The sequence below is a fragment of the Emydura macquarii genome, unplaced genomic scaffold (genome assembly GCF_026122565.2).
Source record: "Emydura macquarii macquarii isolate MOO-44397 ecotype Brisbane River unplaced genomic scaffold, CSIRO-AGI_Emac_v2 contig_1263, whole genome shotgun sequence".
In the NCBI taxonomy this organism is placed as follows: Eukaryota; Metazoa; Chordata; order Testudines; family Chelidae; genus Emydura; species Emydura macquarii.
Window position 1 is genome coordinate 7,560,587 of NW_027131400.1, and position 20,554 is coordinate 7,581,140.

Here is a 20,554-nt window from a genome sequence, read left to right on the forward strand (position 1 = left end):
TTGTGTCAACAATCACATTCAGTAACAACGTGACATCAGAGCTTCCCTAACTAGGATAGCTCTTTAGCAATGTGATCTAGATTCAATAAGAGATTAGCAAAGGGCTACCTAATTACAGTCTTGATGAGCAGAAGTGGCTGATTGTAAAAGAAAGACGACAGGTGAAGTTATTAAAAAAAAAAAAAACAACCCCATCAGGATTTTATTGATGTTGCAGCAAATGGGAAAACAGAACCATGTCCTGTGGTTGATGGTCTGTTAAGCCATCAAGAAAAGTGGCTTTTAGAGATTTGCATCTGCAAATCTTTTTTAAGCATGTTTAATTGCACTAAATGATTTGGCTCTTGCTGCCTTGTGTTTTTATACTTGACATCACCACAGTATGAAATTGATCAATTAAAGTCAAATGCTCTTTTGGTTTGTATCAGCTGGCGTCTCCAGGATGTCACCTTGCAACTCAGGGACGGTGAGAATCTTCCAGTGTACCATTCGTGTGTGGAGAGCACCAACGTGCAAGAGGGGTGAAAAATAAAGACAGCTGCTTTTGCACATCTTTGTCACTTGAGGATTAATTGACTAGTTGCATCTTACTGAGTACATTCAATATTGCCACAAATGGACAATTTCGGTGAAGTGGACAGTCTTACAGATCAATTATACCTCTGGCACTGAGCTCAGTGTTGGTATTGATTTAGTTATGTATTATTGGTGTGTATGGTAGAAACCCAAAATAAAGATTTTACAATACTGTTACTGTTCCAGAGTATCACATTGTTATATCATGTATGTGCTGCTCTCATGAATTTTTTTTTTTTTTTTTTTTTTTAAAAGACTAGACAGTAAATTACATTTCTTTATGATTAGGAACCTCAAATCCGGACAGCTGATTTTCTTTATAAGACTAGACGACTAGTCAAATTTTCAGACAAACCAAATTATAGGTAGCTTTCCCTGTTTAGATGAGGTAAGTCAGCGACCAAACCGTCACTGAACTATCTTTACAAGGAAAGACAATGAGACCTAGCTGGAGAGAGAAATCACTATAATATGGTTTACTAAAAATGAAATATGACTTGCAGTTCTTTTAAAATATATTTGCACTCCTATAGCACATTAAGGCAGACAATAAGCAAAATATACTATCAATATTTCAAAAACCACCATCAGAGTAGACAGAGAAACACTACAAGTCAGTCAGTCATTTACTTATCTGGGGAACAAAATGTGCAATGATGATGCCAAGCAACGGATATCAAAAGCAGCAAACAACTTCCATAAACTTGAAAAGAGTTGGAAAAGGAACATGGATACAAAAATACAAATTTTTAACACTGATGTGTCTGTCCCTCTATGGAGCAGCGACATGGAAATCTATCACAGCAACCAATAAGAAGTTCAACTCATTCCAAAGTGAACGCCGACAGAAGATGTTCAACGTTTATTACAACATCAGAAATTCTAAGCAGAGCACACCAACTTAAAGCATCAAAACATGGCAAGATGACTGACATCGCTAAGAAGTGCTTTAAAGGATGCCATCAGCATGACTTCCACATGAAGTGATAAAGTTTCTCTTTCCAACTGGTGTCCATGTTATGTCGAACAATAAAGAAAAAAGCTAAATTAATCTGCATGACACTCAGAAGCCTGAACAGACAGACCAGCACAAGACCAAGATAAATGGCAGAAACTGATGAATGTCCTTTGCACGTGAAGGTACAAGGAGCATAAGGAATAAGGGATTGTTTTGACTCATTCACTATGTGAGAATTTGAATATTTCAATCCAAAGCTCATATTGCAGTTAGAAAACAGTTGAGCCAGCCTCTCTTTCTGTGGATTGACCCTTTTATAGCCACAGATACAAAGGATATTGACGTTTTCTTAGAGAGAATGAAATGGCTTAGAAACCAAACTCCTGTCTGAACCCCATCCTACACTGTTCCTCTCTATTTTCATATATAACTTCATGTTATAACCTGTACTTAAACATAGAACAGTGCCTCTCATTTCTATCACCAGTCTCTGTTCATTCATACTGGAATTTTCAATAGGAGACTGAGGAAGTTAGATCACAGAGCTGGACAACTAACTTCCCTAGGCCCTTTGAAAATCCCAGGTTTAAATTCTTTAGAACTTTACTGTGATCATTCCATTTCCTTTACAGTCTCTTTTTAAAGGCAACAAGATGTACACTATGTTCCAGCTGTAGTTTCACAAGGGTCTCAATAGAGCCGTTATTTGTCCTTGGCTCAAAACAGGTTAACGCCACATGCATAGGTTCAACCCTCAGTTATCCAGAGTTGTGGAGGAAAGGCTCTCACACAGCTTTTGAGGACAAAACAGGAATTTTTACCACTTTACTTTGTTTTAAGGAATCAGGAGTCCTAAAAAAGAAAGTTCCTTTTATTTCTCTGGAAGATTCTGGTAATGCTTCCTTTTAATTTCAGTGGTCCCTCTTCATCCTGTCTGATGCGTATGTTCATTTAAGGGATAACAACAGTATGCCTTCTGTATTATTCCTTCACACACCCTTTCCCCTAAGACAGTTTTTTTAAACCCAGGGAACAGAGAAGGCCTTGGAGACACTAAGTAAGTACTAGCAAATAACTGCAGTATAACAATGGGCCTATGTGTCACATTTAAAAGCTCTACTTTTGCTTTTTCCCTTATTACAAACCCATCAGTAAACATAAACATGCATACCTGCTGATCTTGAAAGAGGTAGCAGAAGGTCATAGCAGTAGCTTCCTCTCCCCTGCTTGATCTGCACTTTAAAAAAAAAAAAAAAGGCAGGGGGGAAGGGAACTTGACTTCTTACACAATCAGTTAATTCCTACATGTGGCTTTCATTAGGCACAGCCCATCTGACAGCTGCTAATTTAAAGAGGGACACAGGTGCATTAGGAGGAAGCCAAAAGAACTGGTGTACTGTGGGTAACAGGACTGTATGAAAGACTTGAAACAGCTAGTAGCTGCTAAAAGACAGGCTAACCGGAATAAAGGCTTCTGCATAACACCGTCCTTCCTTTGGTCTTTCCTTACAATGCAGTGAGAATCTGAAGCAAAAATCCTAGGTTTGCTACTTCATTTTGTTCAATTAATACATAATTCATGCATCTTAATTATATTGCACTGGCAGTTTCTAAACAAACCTAATCCAGTCCTTGGCCACTGACTAGTCTTTATGTCTAAAACATTAGTCTTTTAACAGGACATTTAGAGGGGACAGAATATCTAGTCCAATAAATAAAATCCCCTTTTTGTCAGTTCAGAAGTAACCACTTCCTCATCTTATGTTATCTTGCAAAAATTCTATATTCCCTTTTCTGTCAGTTTTACTAAAATGTGTTTATGATCAACCATCTCATACTCTTGCCAGATTTCTTAAGTTTTTTTTCCCCTCATTCTGTGTATGATTTCAATACCTTCCATAGTAGAGAACTCATAACCCCAAAGGGCAGATGTAGCAAGACAGACAGCCTGATGCCCAAGGTAATATCTTTAGTTAGAGAAAATTATATTTACAACAGGACAATAAATATGTATACAATTTAGTGGAATGATAAAATATTTATATCTATATCTGTTTGCTTGATTAGGACGTGGATGATTGCCTTATTAATATTTGCAGTGTTGTACTGTGTTGGTCCCAGGATACGAGAAACTAGATGGGGGAGGTACTCTCTTTTATTGGACCAATTTCTTTTGATGAAAGAGAAAAGCTTTTGAGCTACACAAAGTTCTTCAGGTCTGGGAAAGATAATCAGAATGTCATCACTAAATATAAGGTGGAACAGATTGTTAAGCATAAGGAGTTAGCACGTTGCAAGAGACCAGTCAAGATGAAGCAAATAATGTCTCTGCAGCCATAGGATATAATGAGTTAATGTTTGTACAGTATTTTGAACATATAAATGCTAAGTAGTGTAACATGGTGCCTTTTCAGGCCCCCATCTTTAGAGGAGAGTGTTTTTGTAGCTAAGACCTGAGATGCAGATCTATGTTCCAAACTTTACCACAGACTTCCTGAGTGATATAGGGCAGATCACTTACTTTCTGACTCAGTTCACCATGTGTTAAATGGAGCTACTCCTGCTCATTCTTTTCTCTTGGCTATTTATTTTGCATGCTCTTCAAGGCAAGGGCTGTGTCTTACTATGTGTTAGTACAATGAGGCGCCGGTCACAGTTGGGTCTAAAGGCACTATGTTAATATCACTAATAAGCTAGTTATGGTTCTGCATACCCACCTCAACCAGCTAAAGCTAGTTCAGGTCCAATGCTGCACTGCTTTGTATGTTTTGTGTAGTCATTTTCAGCTGTGCAAAGTTGATCTGGCAACATGTTTACTCCCACTTTGCACAGGTGAAAATGACTACACAAGATGTCAGGAGAGAATCAGGCTATTTTTCAAAATCTTAATGCAAATGCTTCCTTATATCTGTCAGCAAACTGCTCTTTTAGCTATTTAATAGATCATGAGTGAAAAGAATCATCTACATTTGTTTAAATAGCAGTTATTTTAAAAAGACCATTGGACTTGGTCCACCAAGCATGCCAGTGCAGTTTCACTTGGTGATTTGCCCAGCAGAAGCAAACCACTAAGCAGATGTCTCAGTAGTTCAGGAGGGGTTTCTTACATTTGTGCCTGTGCTAGCTCACAAAGCAGACAAGTGCTCTTCCCAAGGAACCTGGGACCTACTTGCCAGAAGGACTGCAACAAAATACACCACACACAAAACTTTTGCTGCAACTTGTTTCTACTGTGGCTGATTTTTGCAACCCCATGCAGTGTCTTTGGGGACTATTGTATTGATTTTATGGATTGCTGGGGGCAGGCCTTGTATTCTAATTCTACACCTTGTGAAGGGTTACCATAGCTCCTCTAGGTATTAACAGTAGGCGATCAATTACTGGAGTCCCTGGAACTATGAGCAGCTCCTGATTCAGGCAGAAACCAAAGACCCAAGAAGACAAAGGGCTTTTGGTATTAAAGGCTGACTTTAACCTGACAGAGGCGCCATCAGTTTGATTCCACACACACACACATGACATTTTGTCCCAGGAAAGCCCAACCCTACTGAAGCATTGGAAGGACTTGAACCAGCCATGGAAGATAGGCAACTTCTGGTATGTTTTGTGTTTTCTTTGTGTACTTTTGTCCTTAAATAAATGTACTCTGCTTTGAAAAAGCTGTTTGGGCACTTATAACTGCTGGTATGCACTGGTAATATCCGTTGGAGAGAGCGCAAAGAACTGGGGGGGGATCTTAGTCAGACATGCTAGGTGAAACAGCCTGAATTGCAGGGGTGCTGTAATCGAAACCTGTGGTCAGGAGCAGGATGCAGCAGTCTTTTGTGAAAGATGGTGGCTGGATACCTGAGAGAGTATTCCTGGAGCAAATCACTGTGGTAAGGGTAGGTTAAAGATGCCGTTACCCTGGAACTATGACAAAGACCAAAAGGCAAGATGGCCAAATCTGCTAAAAATCACAGCAACTCAAACAAGCAAACAATTGACTCCTTATTCCCACATTTTAGTTTAGTAGATGGTGTTAAGTAAGTAGTTATGGAGCCTGAGCTTGTTTGTTATCAGAAAATCCTCAGTGTTTCTTCTAGTCATTTTTTAGTTAACCACCTCAGTTTTCCTTTATTCTTGAAAGGCACGTAGCAGCTAAGTATATGTATTTTAGGGAAATAAGAACAGTATCAAAATTTTACTTTGGGGTGTGTGCATGGCCATTAGGGATTACTACTAAATTAGGGAGTTTGTTCTCACCCTCTCTGCACATGACAGTCCATGGATTCATTGGTGCTGCTTTCTGTATAGTTCGGTGTAGCCAAAAATGGAACTGTCCCTGCATTCGTTCAGAAGATGTCTTATTTTTCACACCATTTTCCCCAAGACCACCTGGGACTTGATGTTATTTGATTAAACCCATACTCTCGAACACATTTTTTTAAATTCATATCTAAACTCTGAACCATTATCAAACTTTTTAGGGATTCCATGCCTGGAAAATATGGATTTTGTGCACCTTAATATTTTGATGTGGTATTTTCTTTTAAAAACAAAAAACAATTTCTGCATAATGAGAATAATATTTTCAACATCAGAACATAATCTTCACCTGGATATGTAAATAAAATGCACACCAACTTTAGACTATCCTCTTAACTGTTCTTTGTTTATCAACATAGGCTTTTTTTCGGTTTAGGTTGGTATTTTTGACTTTCACACAGTAAGTTTCTCACTGTTCATGTGTGGTCAGTACAGTATCTCGCTGTCTCTGCACTTACGTTTTGCCATACCCAACTGTCGTCCATGTATTCTTGTGAACATACCAGTGTGTTACATCTTAGGCACTACTATTCTATTTTCTCTAAACCATATGCCATCGAGAGACAGCTCTGCTTTGAATTGGAAATACGGACTTAGTACGTAATATCCTGGGTACCCTAATAATAGTCCTAATTACCCTTTGTAAAGTCTCATTAGCTGTCACCTCAGCTAATTCCTGCCACATCTTTTCAGAGATAGGACAATTCTTTATCAGGTTGACATGCACTAGGTCTGATCCCCTCCCCCTGCTTCAGTTTTTATCAAGTGCTCTGGAAAATGTGTTCCTTACCTCCTCTACCATGTGCCCTCTTTGTATCAGCTGAAAGGCGTGGCATATTTTAAAACCCCCTATAGTTGCTTTATTCCATTTTAAGTTATCACAAAGTTTAGCAATTCTATTTGATCTTTTACCTTCCCTTCGAGTACACATGTACCTCCAGTAGGAATCAGTTCCCGGCTTTTAGTTTAAGCTGTTTGTTCACCATGTTCCATTTTCTTCCGTCAACCTTTTAATACTAAAATTAAAAACATTGACCTGAGCACCAGTGTCCCGTTTATAGGTTATAAGAGTCCCATTAATCTCTAAAGAAATTGTCTGTTCATCTGTTCCTTTCTCTTCAGGCACCACTCCTAGATAGAACTCCTCTTCTGTGCTGCTGCAGATCTGTGCTCTGTCTGGATTACTATATCAGCATGCATGCTTTGCTTCCTCTTTCTGGTTGAAGATGTCGGTAAAATGATTGTATTTCCCACAAATATTGCACTGTTCACCAAAATCCGGGCATTGGTGGAGATCTGCGCTTGTGTCCACATAATGTGCAATCCTTGAAACTGTCCCTTGCAAAATTTAATGCTTTGCTTTTTCCTGCTTCTCTATTTTTTGTTCTGTACTGACTGACTGCTTGCCAACATTTTTCTTGTCACTCTATCCAGAGTGGCGGTGTCCTGTCCATTAACTGTATTTGGCATGATTTCTGCCAACCCAACACAATATTTTTACTGCTTTATCCAAAGTGAGAGCCTATCTTGCAATAGGTTTTTTGTTTGTTTGTTTCTTTTTACAGCTTTGGATCTCTGATTCCTATTGCAATTTGATACCTTATGGTTGAAGCTGTCAACTGTCCATAGTTGCAGGTTTGACTCATTAATTTCAACTCTGTTAGGAATTCATCAAAGGACTTGCCTCTCTTTTGTCTTCTAAGATTAAACGTATCCCTTTAAAATCTTGTATTTTTGAAGTATGCAATACTCTTCAAATTTCTGCAAAATTGTGTTATAATTTGCACTCTCTGCCTGACTTTAAAGACGGCCACTGCTTCAAGCGTTGCAGTGGTTTAAGAAGATTGCTATATTCTGCTGATCTTCTTTCTCACTAAAGCCAGCTGCTTGCATGCATGCATATGTGTGTCTATCCACACACACACACACACACACACACACACACACACACCCCCACCCACCCCAGGTAATGCAGCAGATTCCAGAAGCGGTTCAAATAGAGTTTTGAGAATCTGCTGCATTACCTGAATTTCAACTTCTGGGGGGTTTTTACTTGCTTCATCTCCAAGATGACTCCTTTACTCCTTCACCACAGTCCTATTCTCTGACTTCACTCTGGTAACATGAGTTGTCTTCTGGATTCATAAGGAGGAGGCACAGTCAGACTCTTAGAAGTAAAGCAGAACTAAAAAGAACTATTAGAACTAAGGCAGAGTTACATGAGACAAAGGAGAGCCACCACTATATGCTTTTAAGTATGTATCTGGTGAAGCTGACTCTAGACTGTTTCCAACCCCTTTGTCCTAAGGTGAGCTCTGCTCTTAAAGACACAGTACATACTCCTAACAGGAGCTTCTTTGACTGAGTCACTGTGGAAAAAACTTGAAACTAAAGCACAGGACTGGAAGAGAGAGAGTCTGGGTTTCTATTTCCAACTCTGTCACTGTCTTTGAGAGAATGGGCAATTCACTTAACTTCTAGGTCTGCTTCCCTATCTATAAAATGGTCGCAAGGCTCACACCTCATGAGTTCTGAAGCTGCTAATACACTGATGTTTATAGGGTGTTGGGACGCTTGATTGGAAGTATGCAAGAGCTAAGTAACCTAAAAATCTTGGATAAATCAGATTTAGTATAACAATCTTGCATTGGCCAGCACAAGAAAAAGATTCTCTCATTGGGTCTTTTATGTGTTTAATGACTATAATTCTGTAGCTGCAAAAATGTTGTAATTTCAGAAGACAAGTAGAGACATGGCACTGTCTCTCTGAAGTCTCTCCTTGAACCCAACTAACACTGCTCTGTTGCTCTCTGTGGTTTATTCTAGCCATACTCGTTTCTTTATGCCACTGTTACCTTTCACTGTTATATTGCATATGCAGTGCTTACTATGACAGAACAGCCCAGAATATCTTATACCAGAGACCTAAAATTGCTAAGCATTATTTAACAATTTCTAAAAGTCAACTAAGCTATTTGTCTTCCACCTTCCTCTTCATACAGATCCCTCCAGTCAGCCCAATGGTTGGTATGCTACAAAATGTAACCAGGCAGCTCCATGGTACCTGTGCCCCTAGGAAGTTGCTGAAATACTTAGCACAGTTAATTTCAGGTCTGTAAAATGGAATGAGGAATGCAGTTCCAGTCCAAAGCAGCAACTTATTCTTACATATCAGTGATTTGTTCTCATGATTAGTTTTTTCAAATTTGTACCTTGGCATACTGTCTCTCTGAAATACACACTATTGATACCAACTAAGCTAAGTAGATCCTTTCTATGCCTTAAATTGCAATACCTCGGTTACAGCTGAACATATTTATAAATCAATGGAAATAACTATCAAAGCTTCAGATGTGTATGGAATTGGCGCACAGCCCTGCAATCCATTAATAGAAACTTTTATTTTTTCCATTATTTAAACCAACTTAACATGCTTTGTTTATAACTTACAAACTATTAAACTTTTACATCAATTTATACAAATTCAGAATGACTCTTTAAAAATTGTACAAACCCACCTTAAGGCACAAAAAGTTAACAAAAATGCAGCACATAGGCAATCTCAAAGCAGCCAATTCAGAGGAAGTTGGCCTTGTAACAAACACATTATAACTCATGTAGTTTAAATAGGTTTTCAAGTTTCTCTATCATACAATACAAACTAAAAGATATAGGACAAAATGTAAGGTCTCCGCTTGACCTATAGTACTGAAAATCTTTTATTAAGAAGTCTACTCTATAGTTACACACAGGAATTTAAATAGTTTTAAGGGTCCTGCATGAAATTATTATGTAATGAAATACCATGAGCTGATAATTACAAATTGTTAATTGGTATTCAGCTATCTGAACATGGCAAAGTCAGATGTTTTCTCTTCACTATCTTCTAGTTTAGATAGTGTAGACTTAAGAGCGTGAGCATATATTCAACCATTAATTCTTACTGCTCAGTTTGTGTTAGTCAAGAAAGTGTAAAAAAGTTAAAATTTCCCTGAATAGTATGGATGTGGGTCAGAAATGATCATTTTAGTTATGCCTGCTGTGAATGTTGACATATCTTGATCAATGCACAGTTGCTTTGATTAAGTGATAAAAAGGACAGAAAATACTGAGAGACCTTCAACATCAGAATCCATGTAATAATGCTGGGTAGGGACCAGCACTATGAGTTCACCAAATAACATGCCATAGTCTGACTACTGTTGGTCATTTCCATAGTTCATAAGACAAATCTAGAATGTAGGCTAGGACACAAGTTATCTTCCTTTATAAGAAGTTTGTTTTTATTAATAGTTTTTCATAGCTATCCAAAATCTTGCTTGAAAACTTAACTCTGATAATATAAAAGCTTGAAAGATTATTGTCTGCATGAGTAATCTTAATGCATCATGTACAACTCTAAATGCTTCAAAACAAATCAATCACCTGAAGGTTACAATATGAATGAGTTATTGAGTTTGGATCAGTTTTGAGTACACAACTACTGTACATTTATTATATGAAAGGTCTTCATGGCATGAGATGCTGCCCTATCTACATGAATATCCAATATATATTTCAGCAGGGACAAAGCAAACTAAGTATGATTGAATATAGTAGTTTATAGATGCAATTTTCCTGATGAGGCTTCAGCTGAAAGCAATCAGACATAGGAACCACTGGCTCAGCCATTAAGGAGAGACAGATGCTTCTCCCTCTAGGTCACACTGCTTTTCAGGCCATTTTCTTCTCTCTGTTTTTAAACATCTCTTCCCTGTATTATCACCACCATATTAATAACCAGACCATACCAATATCTATAATCAAACCTACTTGTACTTATTAGTAAACTACCAGTTCTCTTGTGTGAAGACAGAATTTTCAAGATCTGCACCGAGTACTGGCAACCTCTGTTTGCTAGTACCAAAGAATTAAATGGTAAACACATTCTGGTTTGTATGAGAGCAGAAAAAATGGGAGTATTGCAGAAGTGAGGAAAAAGAAGAATCTAACTTAGCAGAGTTCCTATTTGTGGTGTCATAGCAAGGAAACTCTTAAACAGATTTAGTATCTAGGAGTTGTGAATAACATGGGGAAACCAAATAAATAGTTGAACAGTACATGAGATAATAGCACTAAACTTCAATTATGCAAAAACTGAACTTTGGAACTGCATTGAAACGTCTCAGAAAACTAAGGGCTCAATCTGAGGTCCTGGCATCTGTAGGTCACAAAACTTGGCAGCAAACTTCGACCAGTTGGTCCCTAAATTATCCTGAAGAGGGACCATCCCCACTGACAGCTGTGTCACATCTATATAGCTGCCTAATCCTACTATTTGTCCAGTCATAGATATACCACCTCACCCAGTATTTGAAGGATAAGTGCTTCCCAGGCTTCAGTTTATTCTATTCCGGTAATGGGGAGTTTCTTCCTCAGCTGATGGGAAAACACAAAGGAGTCATGCAGCTGAGTCTAATGACTTTCTCTCCTTCACAGATGGCAGTTAGGGGAGTGAGAAGTTATAGCAATGACCTCACACTCTTCCAAAAGAATCCAAAACCAAAAAAAAAAAAAAAAAAATTATTTTTTTTTTAAATTTGAGCATAGATCCAGTTGGCCTGACTCCTCTCACACCATAATCAAAAGTTAGCACTGAAATCATTGGGTTATAGCAATGTAGAGGGATGTGAGAGGCAAATCTAGCCCTGGGTATTTACATCTAATGGCAAATTAATACAATAATGAGTCTTAGCATTTCTTTCCCATCAAGCTCACACCATCAGCTTCTCCAGAATATGAACAGCTGGTAAGTATTCCCTACTACCTGAAGACAAAGTTTGAATATATCAAATACAGTATAAACTCCCCACATTCCCTAACAGAAAAACAAGCCATTATTGCTGTTGCATTTGTCAGCCATTTTGGAAATCTTAAGTATCCTACGAAATTAGAAGTTTGGCACAGTTTTTTTAGCTGCCTTTTATCAATATTTTCCTTTTTACTTAGAATGTTTGTTGGCCATCAATGTAAGACAGTCACTTGGACATGAACTTTATTTCTGTAGAAAGGATTCCCTTTAAGTTACATCTACAAAGTCCCAAACAGTTCAGTAAATGAATTCTCCTGGTATTTCTTGCAGCAGTGGTTCTTCAAATTTAAACCGTTTGGAAATGGCTTTCTGCTCAGTTTTTTTTTCTTTTTCTGACTGCCTACATTGTCCCAGTGTATACGAAGCCACTACAATTAGTTCCTCCGTCACTACTGATTCCTCTCCTTCAATTTTCTCAGCATCTGTAAAATTTTCAGAGGCAGAATCTTCGTCTTTTTGGATGACAGTATTTACCTCCTCTGCTGTACTCTTAATCCTGCATACAGGGTCTGGAATATCATTTTGTGCTAGCCATGGGTGTTGAAGACATTCTTCAGCTGTTGCCCGTTCTCTATGGAGAAAAGAAGCTTGTTCAAAATAATGCCAGAAGGAGTGTCAAAAGAGGAACACTAAACTCAAAACCTTGGATAAGAACTAGAAAGATTAGTCAACCAACTATGGAACTAACAAAACTTCTAATATCCATCACTTGTAATGAAAAAATCAGAAGCAACAGCAGTAAACCAGTGAAATAGCTGAGGGTTTTAAATCCTGTAACCTATTTGTTTTATGTACCTAGCTAACTATCAAATCCTATAAACTCTAAAATTTAGAACAGCAGTCTAATTATACACGATTTATACCAAGCTATGAAATACTTGCATCCTTGATATTGCTTGCTGTTCTATTTTTTACCGAACTATAGACAGTTTGAGCCAAAACGAAAAATTAATAAAGCGCTATAGATACTTTTCAGAACAGAAGCAGTATATTGGGGCTTCATATTTGCCTCCCAATGACATAGAGGTCAAATCTACTCAGTTCACAAGTAAAAATATGTTTTTACTAATAGTCAGCCCAACAAAAGACAATAAAACGTCACTAATTCACACAGACTCGGAAGCTTACTGCAAACTCACTAACTTTGCAAAATTAATCAATGAACAAATGCAAAAAAGCAAAGATACTATACCGCACATTTTACTTTGTTCATTATTTTTTGACAAGTATAATTCAGTTTAAATTATTTAAATTATTGCTACCACCATTTATATGGTGTATTTTGTAAAAAAATAAAGTCTTAGCAATGCAAGACTCATTGCAGCATTCATTTACTGAGAAATAGGGAATGTGCCTTTTTTGTACACACAAAACATGGCTATACATAATGAAGAGCAAATTAACAATGTTCTATTGCAGATCTTCACTTACACTAGTATCTCTATTCTACAAATGACCCAGACAGTGCGTTAGCTGGTAGTTGTATTTAGAACTCATTTATTCTCTGGAACAGACACTTTTAATGAACTTACTCAGGTTTCTTAACCAGAAGAGTTTTGATGAAATCCACAGCAGACTCTGATATGAGGTCAAAATCTTCCTCGGAATAATTTATGTTCATTTGTGCTATATTTAAGAATGTTTCTTGTTTATCATCTCCTAAGAAAGGTGATATTCCTGTTAGCATGACATATGCCAGTACTCCAATGCTCCTAAATTAAAAAATAAATAAATAAATAAATAAAGTAAAAGACTTTTAAAGCTTAATTTTGTAAAAGTTGTACATACTAAGGCTACACTTACCACATGTCTGTTGCTGTGCTGATTGGGTCATAACTCAGAATTTCAGGAGCTATTATGAAAAAAGCATAAGATAAGTTCTATTTTTTGTTCAAATAGACCTACATTATATTTACTCTTATATGTGAAGTCATACTTTACAAGCTAGTATTATAATGCAGACCTAGGCAATTTCAAAGACTTGACTTAATGCAGTTATCTTGCATCATCTGGAACATAAGAACATTTGAAAGAAAACCTGTACCAAATTAAATTTAAAAATCTGTAACGGACAATTATAATTTAATTTTTACTTAAAGAAAAATATCTGTTCCTTATTGCATTTGCTTTTACTGTTGACTTTAGAAGTCTGTTAAAAAATGTGTGTAAAAATTACACAGGTTTTACAGGGTAGTCACCCCCATAACTCAACACACGAAGTATATTGACCAACTGTTCATTTTAGTGGAGAATCTGCTTTTAGGATCAGCAGTAGTGTACCGGTGGGGGAGGGGGGTGCGCGGAGCCATGCCCCCTGGCGCCAGCAGCCTGGGGTGCCAGCCGGGCCCTCCTCAGAGGAGCCACCCCCCATTATCACAGCTCGCCAGGGGCTGCCAGGCTTTGACATCCCTGGTGGCTGCGCCGACCCCAGCTCAGGTCTACTGGCGCCCGAGGGCTCCCCACTGCGGGAGGAGCAAGTATCCTCCCAGCCCTCCCGCACCTGCGTTGGACACAACTACACCAGGGAGCTGCAAGGACCCTGGCCACCCAGGGGCCAAGAGGCAGCCAACCCAACGGCGGGGCTCCAGGGCAGAGCCCATCACACCCTCCCTCACTTGGGAGCATCTGCCCATCACTCCCGCTTCCCACCACCCCCACAGCAGTGGGGGAGAGCAGGAAATGAGCCGCAGATCTCCCCTTGCAGGGCGCTGCCACAGGACAGGGGGGCGCAAATGCAAGTATTGACACACACCGCCAGTACTAGAGACCCACGGTACATCATTGAGAACTGGCTATGATCTATTAGTGTTTGTATCACATTTATACTTCATTTCATTTTTTTCTATACTGCATACCTAAAACTGGCTAATCTTTCCTACTAACAACTAAAATGATTCAGAATGTAGGTGGTCATTGCTAACCTCCACTACTGTGAAAAGGGAAGACTTTTACAAAGCTATCTCCTATCATGTCAGAGTTTGGCAAGCACCCTCAACTCCTTGGTGGAGTGAACAGCTCTAAAAATCCACACTGTGGTTCCACCTCCCAGGCCAGACTCAGTTAACAGGGCATTAATGAGTATGCTACCAAGAGCAGTAAAGATCTCACTATCAAGCATGGCAGAAAAGCCATTTTCCCAGAAGACTACCAGGCAGAATATTAATTCTACAGCCAGATGTCAATTGTGGTCCCATTTCCACAGCACTGAAAGCTCAGGGACCAACTCATACTAAAGATCGCAAATAAAGCAGACAAATGTTTTGTTCACTCACAGAACATTAGTTATTTCCAAATGCTGCTGACAGTGTAAGTTCAAGTTATAGTTTTTAAATCCTAAGGACAAGTTCCTCAGCTAGTGCAAGTGGTTCTAGTGACTTCGTTTTAAAGCTATAATTTAATGTGTTAAGCTTTTTCTTATGGTCCCATATTTTTACTGGGCTTTTCTTAATGTTTAATGATACTATACCGAAACATATTTTATCTTCTAGCATATGCATCTCTATAAAAGGTAAAGGAATTCATCTTCTGTATTGGTACATAGTAGTTAATATGATTATGATAGGAAAAATTTTCAACTCTACTCATTCTTTTATAAATATTATTTCCTGACAATATCCAAATCCTTGAAGGCAGAAACCATATTGGTGGACCTGAGATACTTCTATAGACTTAGTTTTCTCCCAGTCTCAAAAAAAGTATATCATATAAAAGAACCATCTTAAATTTTCCTTTCAAAGATTGTATTATGTACTGTTTGGTAACTACTTACCCACATATTCAGGAGTTCCCATAATTTCTCTTAGCTCCTCACTGCTTTTCAGAATTCTGGAAAGGCCAAAATCAACTATCTTAATGTCTCCCAAAGGCGATTCGCTAGTTAGCAGGATATTTTGAGGCTGAAAAACATAAGAATGACCAGGCTTTTTAAGCACTTAAACCTATATTTGACTATAGTACTATAGGAGTGCAGTGTTGTTTTGAGCACACAATAAAGAGGCATTCTCCAGAACATTAAAAAAAAGCACTGAAATTTTTTAACACTCCATTTGTCAAGCACTTACTGAAAAAAAGACTTCAACAGCAGGATGTATCTGTATGGCTCAGAAATCAAACATCTGCCGTTCTCAGATTAGTATATTTATGAACACACCAGTTTGACATAATCTGTATGTGGATACTCCAATAATTTTGCCACCACATAGTTGCTTTTGTTACTGTGCATCTCTAATTTATTAGAAGACATACTGACATTAAGCCACTTTTTATTTCAATGTCTTAAATAAACCTATAAATATGAAAAAGCATGTTAGTAACAAATTTAAATGTTCTAAAATAAAATGGTTTTTAGTTCTAACATCACAAGCAGAATTGAGGTCAGTCACAATAGATAAAATGGCTGTCTCAAAACAGACTAGCCAAAATAACTATCTATAAGAACATAAAATGTTAAAAGAAAACACCTGTTTTTCAGGCACTTGTACTGTTTAAGAATCAATGTGTAATTCAAATGATAACCTTTGGATAAACTTGTGTTTGCTCACATAGTACTGAATTCCTTGTGTGTCATCGTTCAAAGTTATGTTTGTAACCATTAAAAAAGTTCCTTGGTAATATACTGTCTCTGTGTCAATCTTAGAGGACCATGAAGACCAAGACTATGGATCTTCAGGATTTTGTTGACTTAAGTATGTCAGGGAAAGTAGTTTTCATTCTTGAAAAAGTTCTCTTTTCTTTGCTAAGATTAGCTTATGTTTGTCGCTGATCTTTCCAAAAGACCACAGATTATTCACAGTCCCATCTGTTGATCTTTGGGTCCTATGAAGTCCACACAGTCACAGCGTCCAGTATTTCTGGACGACCGCCTGGGTCAATCTGTGGATTGGGAAGGTTGTGGGGAGAAATGAAGAGAAGCAAGCATCAGCCAACCAACTGCTGCTGTTGCTAGAATCTGCTCATTAACCCTCTCCAAAATCTCCAGGCCAATTCCATATGGAGTGGTATGATCAGGATGGAAAAATGTTGGTTATGTTATTGGGTAGGAAAGTAAAGTATTATGCAAGCACATTTAAAAATTCTCAGGCCAGTTACACCTGCTACATTTTCAGGACACTTTATTAAAGCTATTACAGTATTTAAAACTTCTGAAATTCCTCCATTCTTGCAAAAGTGAGTTGTCACAAAGAAGGAAATACATAGCTCATGCTCACTGCATATATCAATAATAAATTCTCACCAAATAGCACAAGGTTGTCTACTAAAGCTTATGGCACTGTACAGGAGCATATATCTTTTATACTTCTGCTTTGTTGTTCTATACTAATTGTATTAAAAAAACAACTATGTATATATACTGATCTCCAGGCCAGAGGTGTGGCCGCAACACATGTAAACATACACAAGCTAGCTTTGACATAGGCAGGTCAAATGACACTAGGGAAGCTGCAGCAGCACAGTAGAATGGGCTAGTTGCTCAGGTACATACCCAGGGTCCCAGACAGGCTTGTACAGTACATGGTGTCATGGTTTGATTGCTACTGTTATTCAAGCCAGCTGAATCAAAGCTAGTTCAGCAGTGTCTACGTTATGCCACACCTCTGGTTGCAGTGTAGACATATCCTTAGACACACCTTCCATTGGGCAACTGAATTGCTTTATGAAAGGGCAAACAGAACACGCAACATTAACATGAGGAATGTTTTTACTGGCAATGTTTCATGGGAACTGTAATCCTTATAAGAGTCATCAAGATTTTAGTAAGTGAGATATAGTTGCCAAAATAAATGGACTCTTCAGTGAAATCCATTGCTTTTTACAGGACACAGTTTTACTGCTCAAGATAGACCACATACCATGTGTGCTACACAGCATGAAATCCATCCACAAAACAAGTTAAAAACACAATCATAATTCTAATTAAGTCTTACTGAAATTTCAGTTAAATCCAAGGTCTTTTGAAAAAGCATTATTGGGTTCTAATAAAGTCAGCAGTTCTAGTATGAGCTCTTCAAGACAAATAAAGCAGTGCTGAGTTTGATCTTGCCTGCTCTTAATTCACAGCTCAAGAGTAATCTAAATAATTTAATATATAATCTCTTTTCTACAAGATGCTTTCATCCAAATTTTCTCATAACTTGTTTCCAATACTTAAAACGTCTACTAATGGAGTTTGAAAAAGTTTACCCACTGAATACCATACAAGCCAAGGTAAAAAATACCTGCACTACCAAATGTTCCCCTCCCCAAAGGCCACATCCCCGGCAATTAAAGGACTGAAATGGTTGTATGCAATTATAACTGTCAACTTTATTTTATAATTTTTTTTAAATCAAGAATTATATATTATATTATATATTTTACAGTAACACTCAAAGACGCCAATTAGGTTTGGAGACCCACTGTGTTGTACACTGTACAAAGTAAAAGCTAAAAAGTCCCTGCCTCAGAGTTTACAATATGAATAATGACAGGATGGAACAGATGGGCATGGCTTACAACACAGAGGGTGGGGATAAAGACATGGGTAATGGCAATAGGAATATATGGTAATATAGATAAGTCAAGAACATAATATGCAATTTTGCCTTCATGGTTATTTATTATGACTGCACAGGTCATGATTCCATAGTTGAGGTTAAATTGAATTTTGTACTTAAAGCAAGCATTCAACCACTGTTAGGAAATTTCTGAAAGTTGACAAGGAAATTAATTAATTAATTGAGGGAAAAATTTTAAAATGGGCCCTTTTAATAAATTTAGCATTCTGTCAGACCATTGCTTTGCCCCAAACAATCTTAACAGAATAATGCAGACTCCTCAAACTTCCCCTATAGTTACAAACTTGATTCTTAGAAGACAATCCTTCTAAATTGTAACAACAACAGTCACATATAGACAACTGTTTTGATTTAATTCTTTTGGATATAGTCTGATCTAATGTGGAAGTGTCAACCACCACAAAAAGCTAGATAGATCTTTCTAAAGCTCTTTATTTGGTCCAGATAAAAGAAAGGAAGACGTCCAGAGTTCCAGACATGAAACTAATGTTAGAATATAAGGAAAACATTTTAGGCCAGATTCATTAACCCTTTGGCCATCACACTTAGACACACTGCTTGCCAAATACGTTCTGTGCAAGCAAGTCTCCCAAATGCCAACATAAAATAGTAATACTTAGCAGATCTCAAAGTGTTTTAAATTGTTGGCTAAGTTTATCGTTCCCACTTTAGGGATTAAGGAAGAGACTGTTCAAATTCACATGGTAATCAACAGCAGAGCAGGGAAAAGAACTCAAATTTGATTTCCAGATCTGTACCTTGTAAAATGGACCATACTACATGCCTCTAAGAAACCATCGCCATCCAAGGGGAAAAGTGTCAATGGATCTTCAAACACACTGCCTGATTAGGTTAAAAGCCAGCCTACAGCTCATTTGCCAATATTATGAAGTGAGACTTTATGGGGCTCTCCAGAAAAAGCTGTTAAAACAGTGGTCTTTTCCCCCTCCAGAGATTTAACAGAGAGTAAAAACGATCTCATGTTAGTAAGACTTCATTACTTTCACAAAATATGCTAGAGAAAGTTTACTAGAGCAGTAGAATGTAGTAGAAGATTAAAATGCAAATACATTTATCAAACAAGTTAATTTTGTGATGATTATTCTTGCTTTTTGTTCATCTACTGACTAATTCACAAAGTTCAATAATTAACGATGGGTCTCTCAATCATTAGTGAGAATTAGAGAACTGCTGAATTTTACAGCTTGATGTGATTTCATATGACAGATTTAGTTTTCCAATTAAAGTTCGTAAAGTAAACTTTTGCTAAACTGTACAAAACAAAAGGTACATAAATTATAATTAGCACACTCCAAATTAAATGACTGACTACACGCTTCTGAAATAGTTTTTATTGTTAAATAGCAGGATGCCACTCATAAAGCACAATGTGTTTAAATACCTGTATATCTATTTGTGAATACAGATATCCAATCAACATCGTACTAAGCAACACCACAACTACTCTATATTGCTATTCTGTAATTGCAAGATCTACAATGTACACTGGTGCCAAAAATCTAACCATTTAGTGTTTGATAGGGTATATAACCTCTACACCGGGGAACCAAGGGTTAATGAGCAGCTCTGGGCCCAGCAGGTCCCGTCCAGCAGCACTTGCTGGGTATGCTCACAGTGGAGGCAGCACTCAAAAGGGAGTGGCCCAGGTCAGTCAACTGAAACCGCAAGAGAGCAGTCCTATGCTGGTAGCTCCTCAGAGCTCCATATCGACAGGACCAGACCCTGCTGCTAAGGACCCCAGGGAGACCGGGAACAGCAAATTACGACTGACTGAGAAGAGCCCAAACCACTGCCAGGGAGAAATATCTCACATCACTTGATTAATCCATTCACAGAAGAGTCTGCTGTGACATGAGAGGAGCAGAAATCATGGCAAGAAGTGACTCAGGGAGCAGGCTTGGGGACATCTGCCCCAGGCCGCATATATGACCTGCCAGTCACAGGGACCTGGGTTGGAACCTGGTGGAGCAGGGAGGGCCCGAATTACCCTACTGCCAGACCCACAGACTCTCACCACTGGGCCACACTACTGGGTTCAAATGCCCAACTGTCCGTGTCCCCCCCCCCCCCATGGTGTTAAATAATTTGTCACATTATGACATGACCAATTGTACTGCGTACGGCCAAATATCATGGTTACACATGCAAAGTAACAGAGGGATTGCATCTCTTGTGTAAATATACTCACCTGACCAGTCCTTAGGAGTTTTATAAAACTCTGAAAACAAGACAGATCAGAGAGTAAACTGTTTCTTTAAACTGTTGATGATTACTAGATGTATCCAG

At 38.1% G+C, this 20,554-nt stretch overlaps 2 protein-coding genes across 4 annotated transcripts in view; one reads left to right on the plus strand and one right to left on the minus strand.

Annotated features, from left to right (window-relative positions):
- COA1 (cytochrome c oxidase assembly factor 1) overlaps window positions 1-750 on the plus strand; it is a 64,479-nt gene extending 63,729 nt beyond the window's left edge. For all 3 annotated transcript variants that reach the window (XM_067550372.1, XM_067550373.1, XM_067550374.1), the window contains one exon: window positions 429-750. In XM_067550372.1, coding sequence (XP_067406473.1) covers window positions 429-525 — 97 coding nt within the window. In that variant the 3' untranslated portion in view covers window positions 526-750. The remainder of the gene's footprint in view (window positions 1-428) is intronic.
- Window positions 751-9,224: 8,474 nt separating this feature from the next.
- The window catches only part of STK17A (serine/threonine kinase 17a), a 46,006-nt gene continuing 34,676 nt past the window's right edge, over window positions 9,225-20,554 (minus strand). The window contains exons 4-7 of the mRNA XM_067550376.1: window positions 15,463-15,589; window positions 13,497-13,545; window positions 13,226-13,405; window positions 9,225-12,264 (exon numbers count right to left, since the gene is read on the minus strand). Of these exons, the coding sequence (XP_067406477.1) occupies window positions 11,931-12,264; window positions 13,226-13,405; window positions 13,497-13,545; window positions 15,463-15,589 (690 nt within the window). The 3' untranslated portion in view covers window positions 9,225-11,930. The remainder of the gene's footprint in view (window positions 12,265-13,225; window positions 13,406-13,496; window positions 13,546-15,462; window positions 15,590-20,554) is intronic.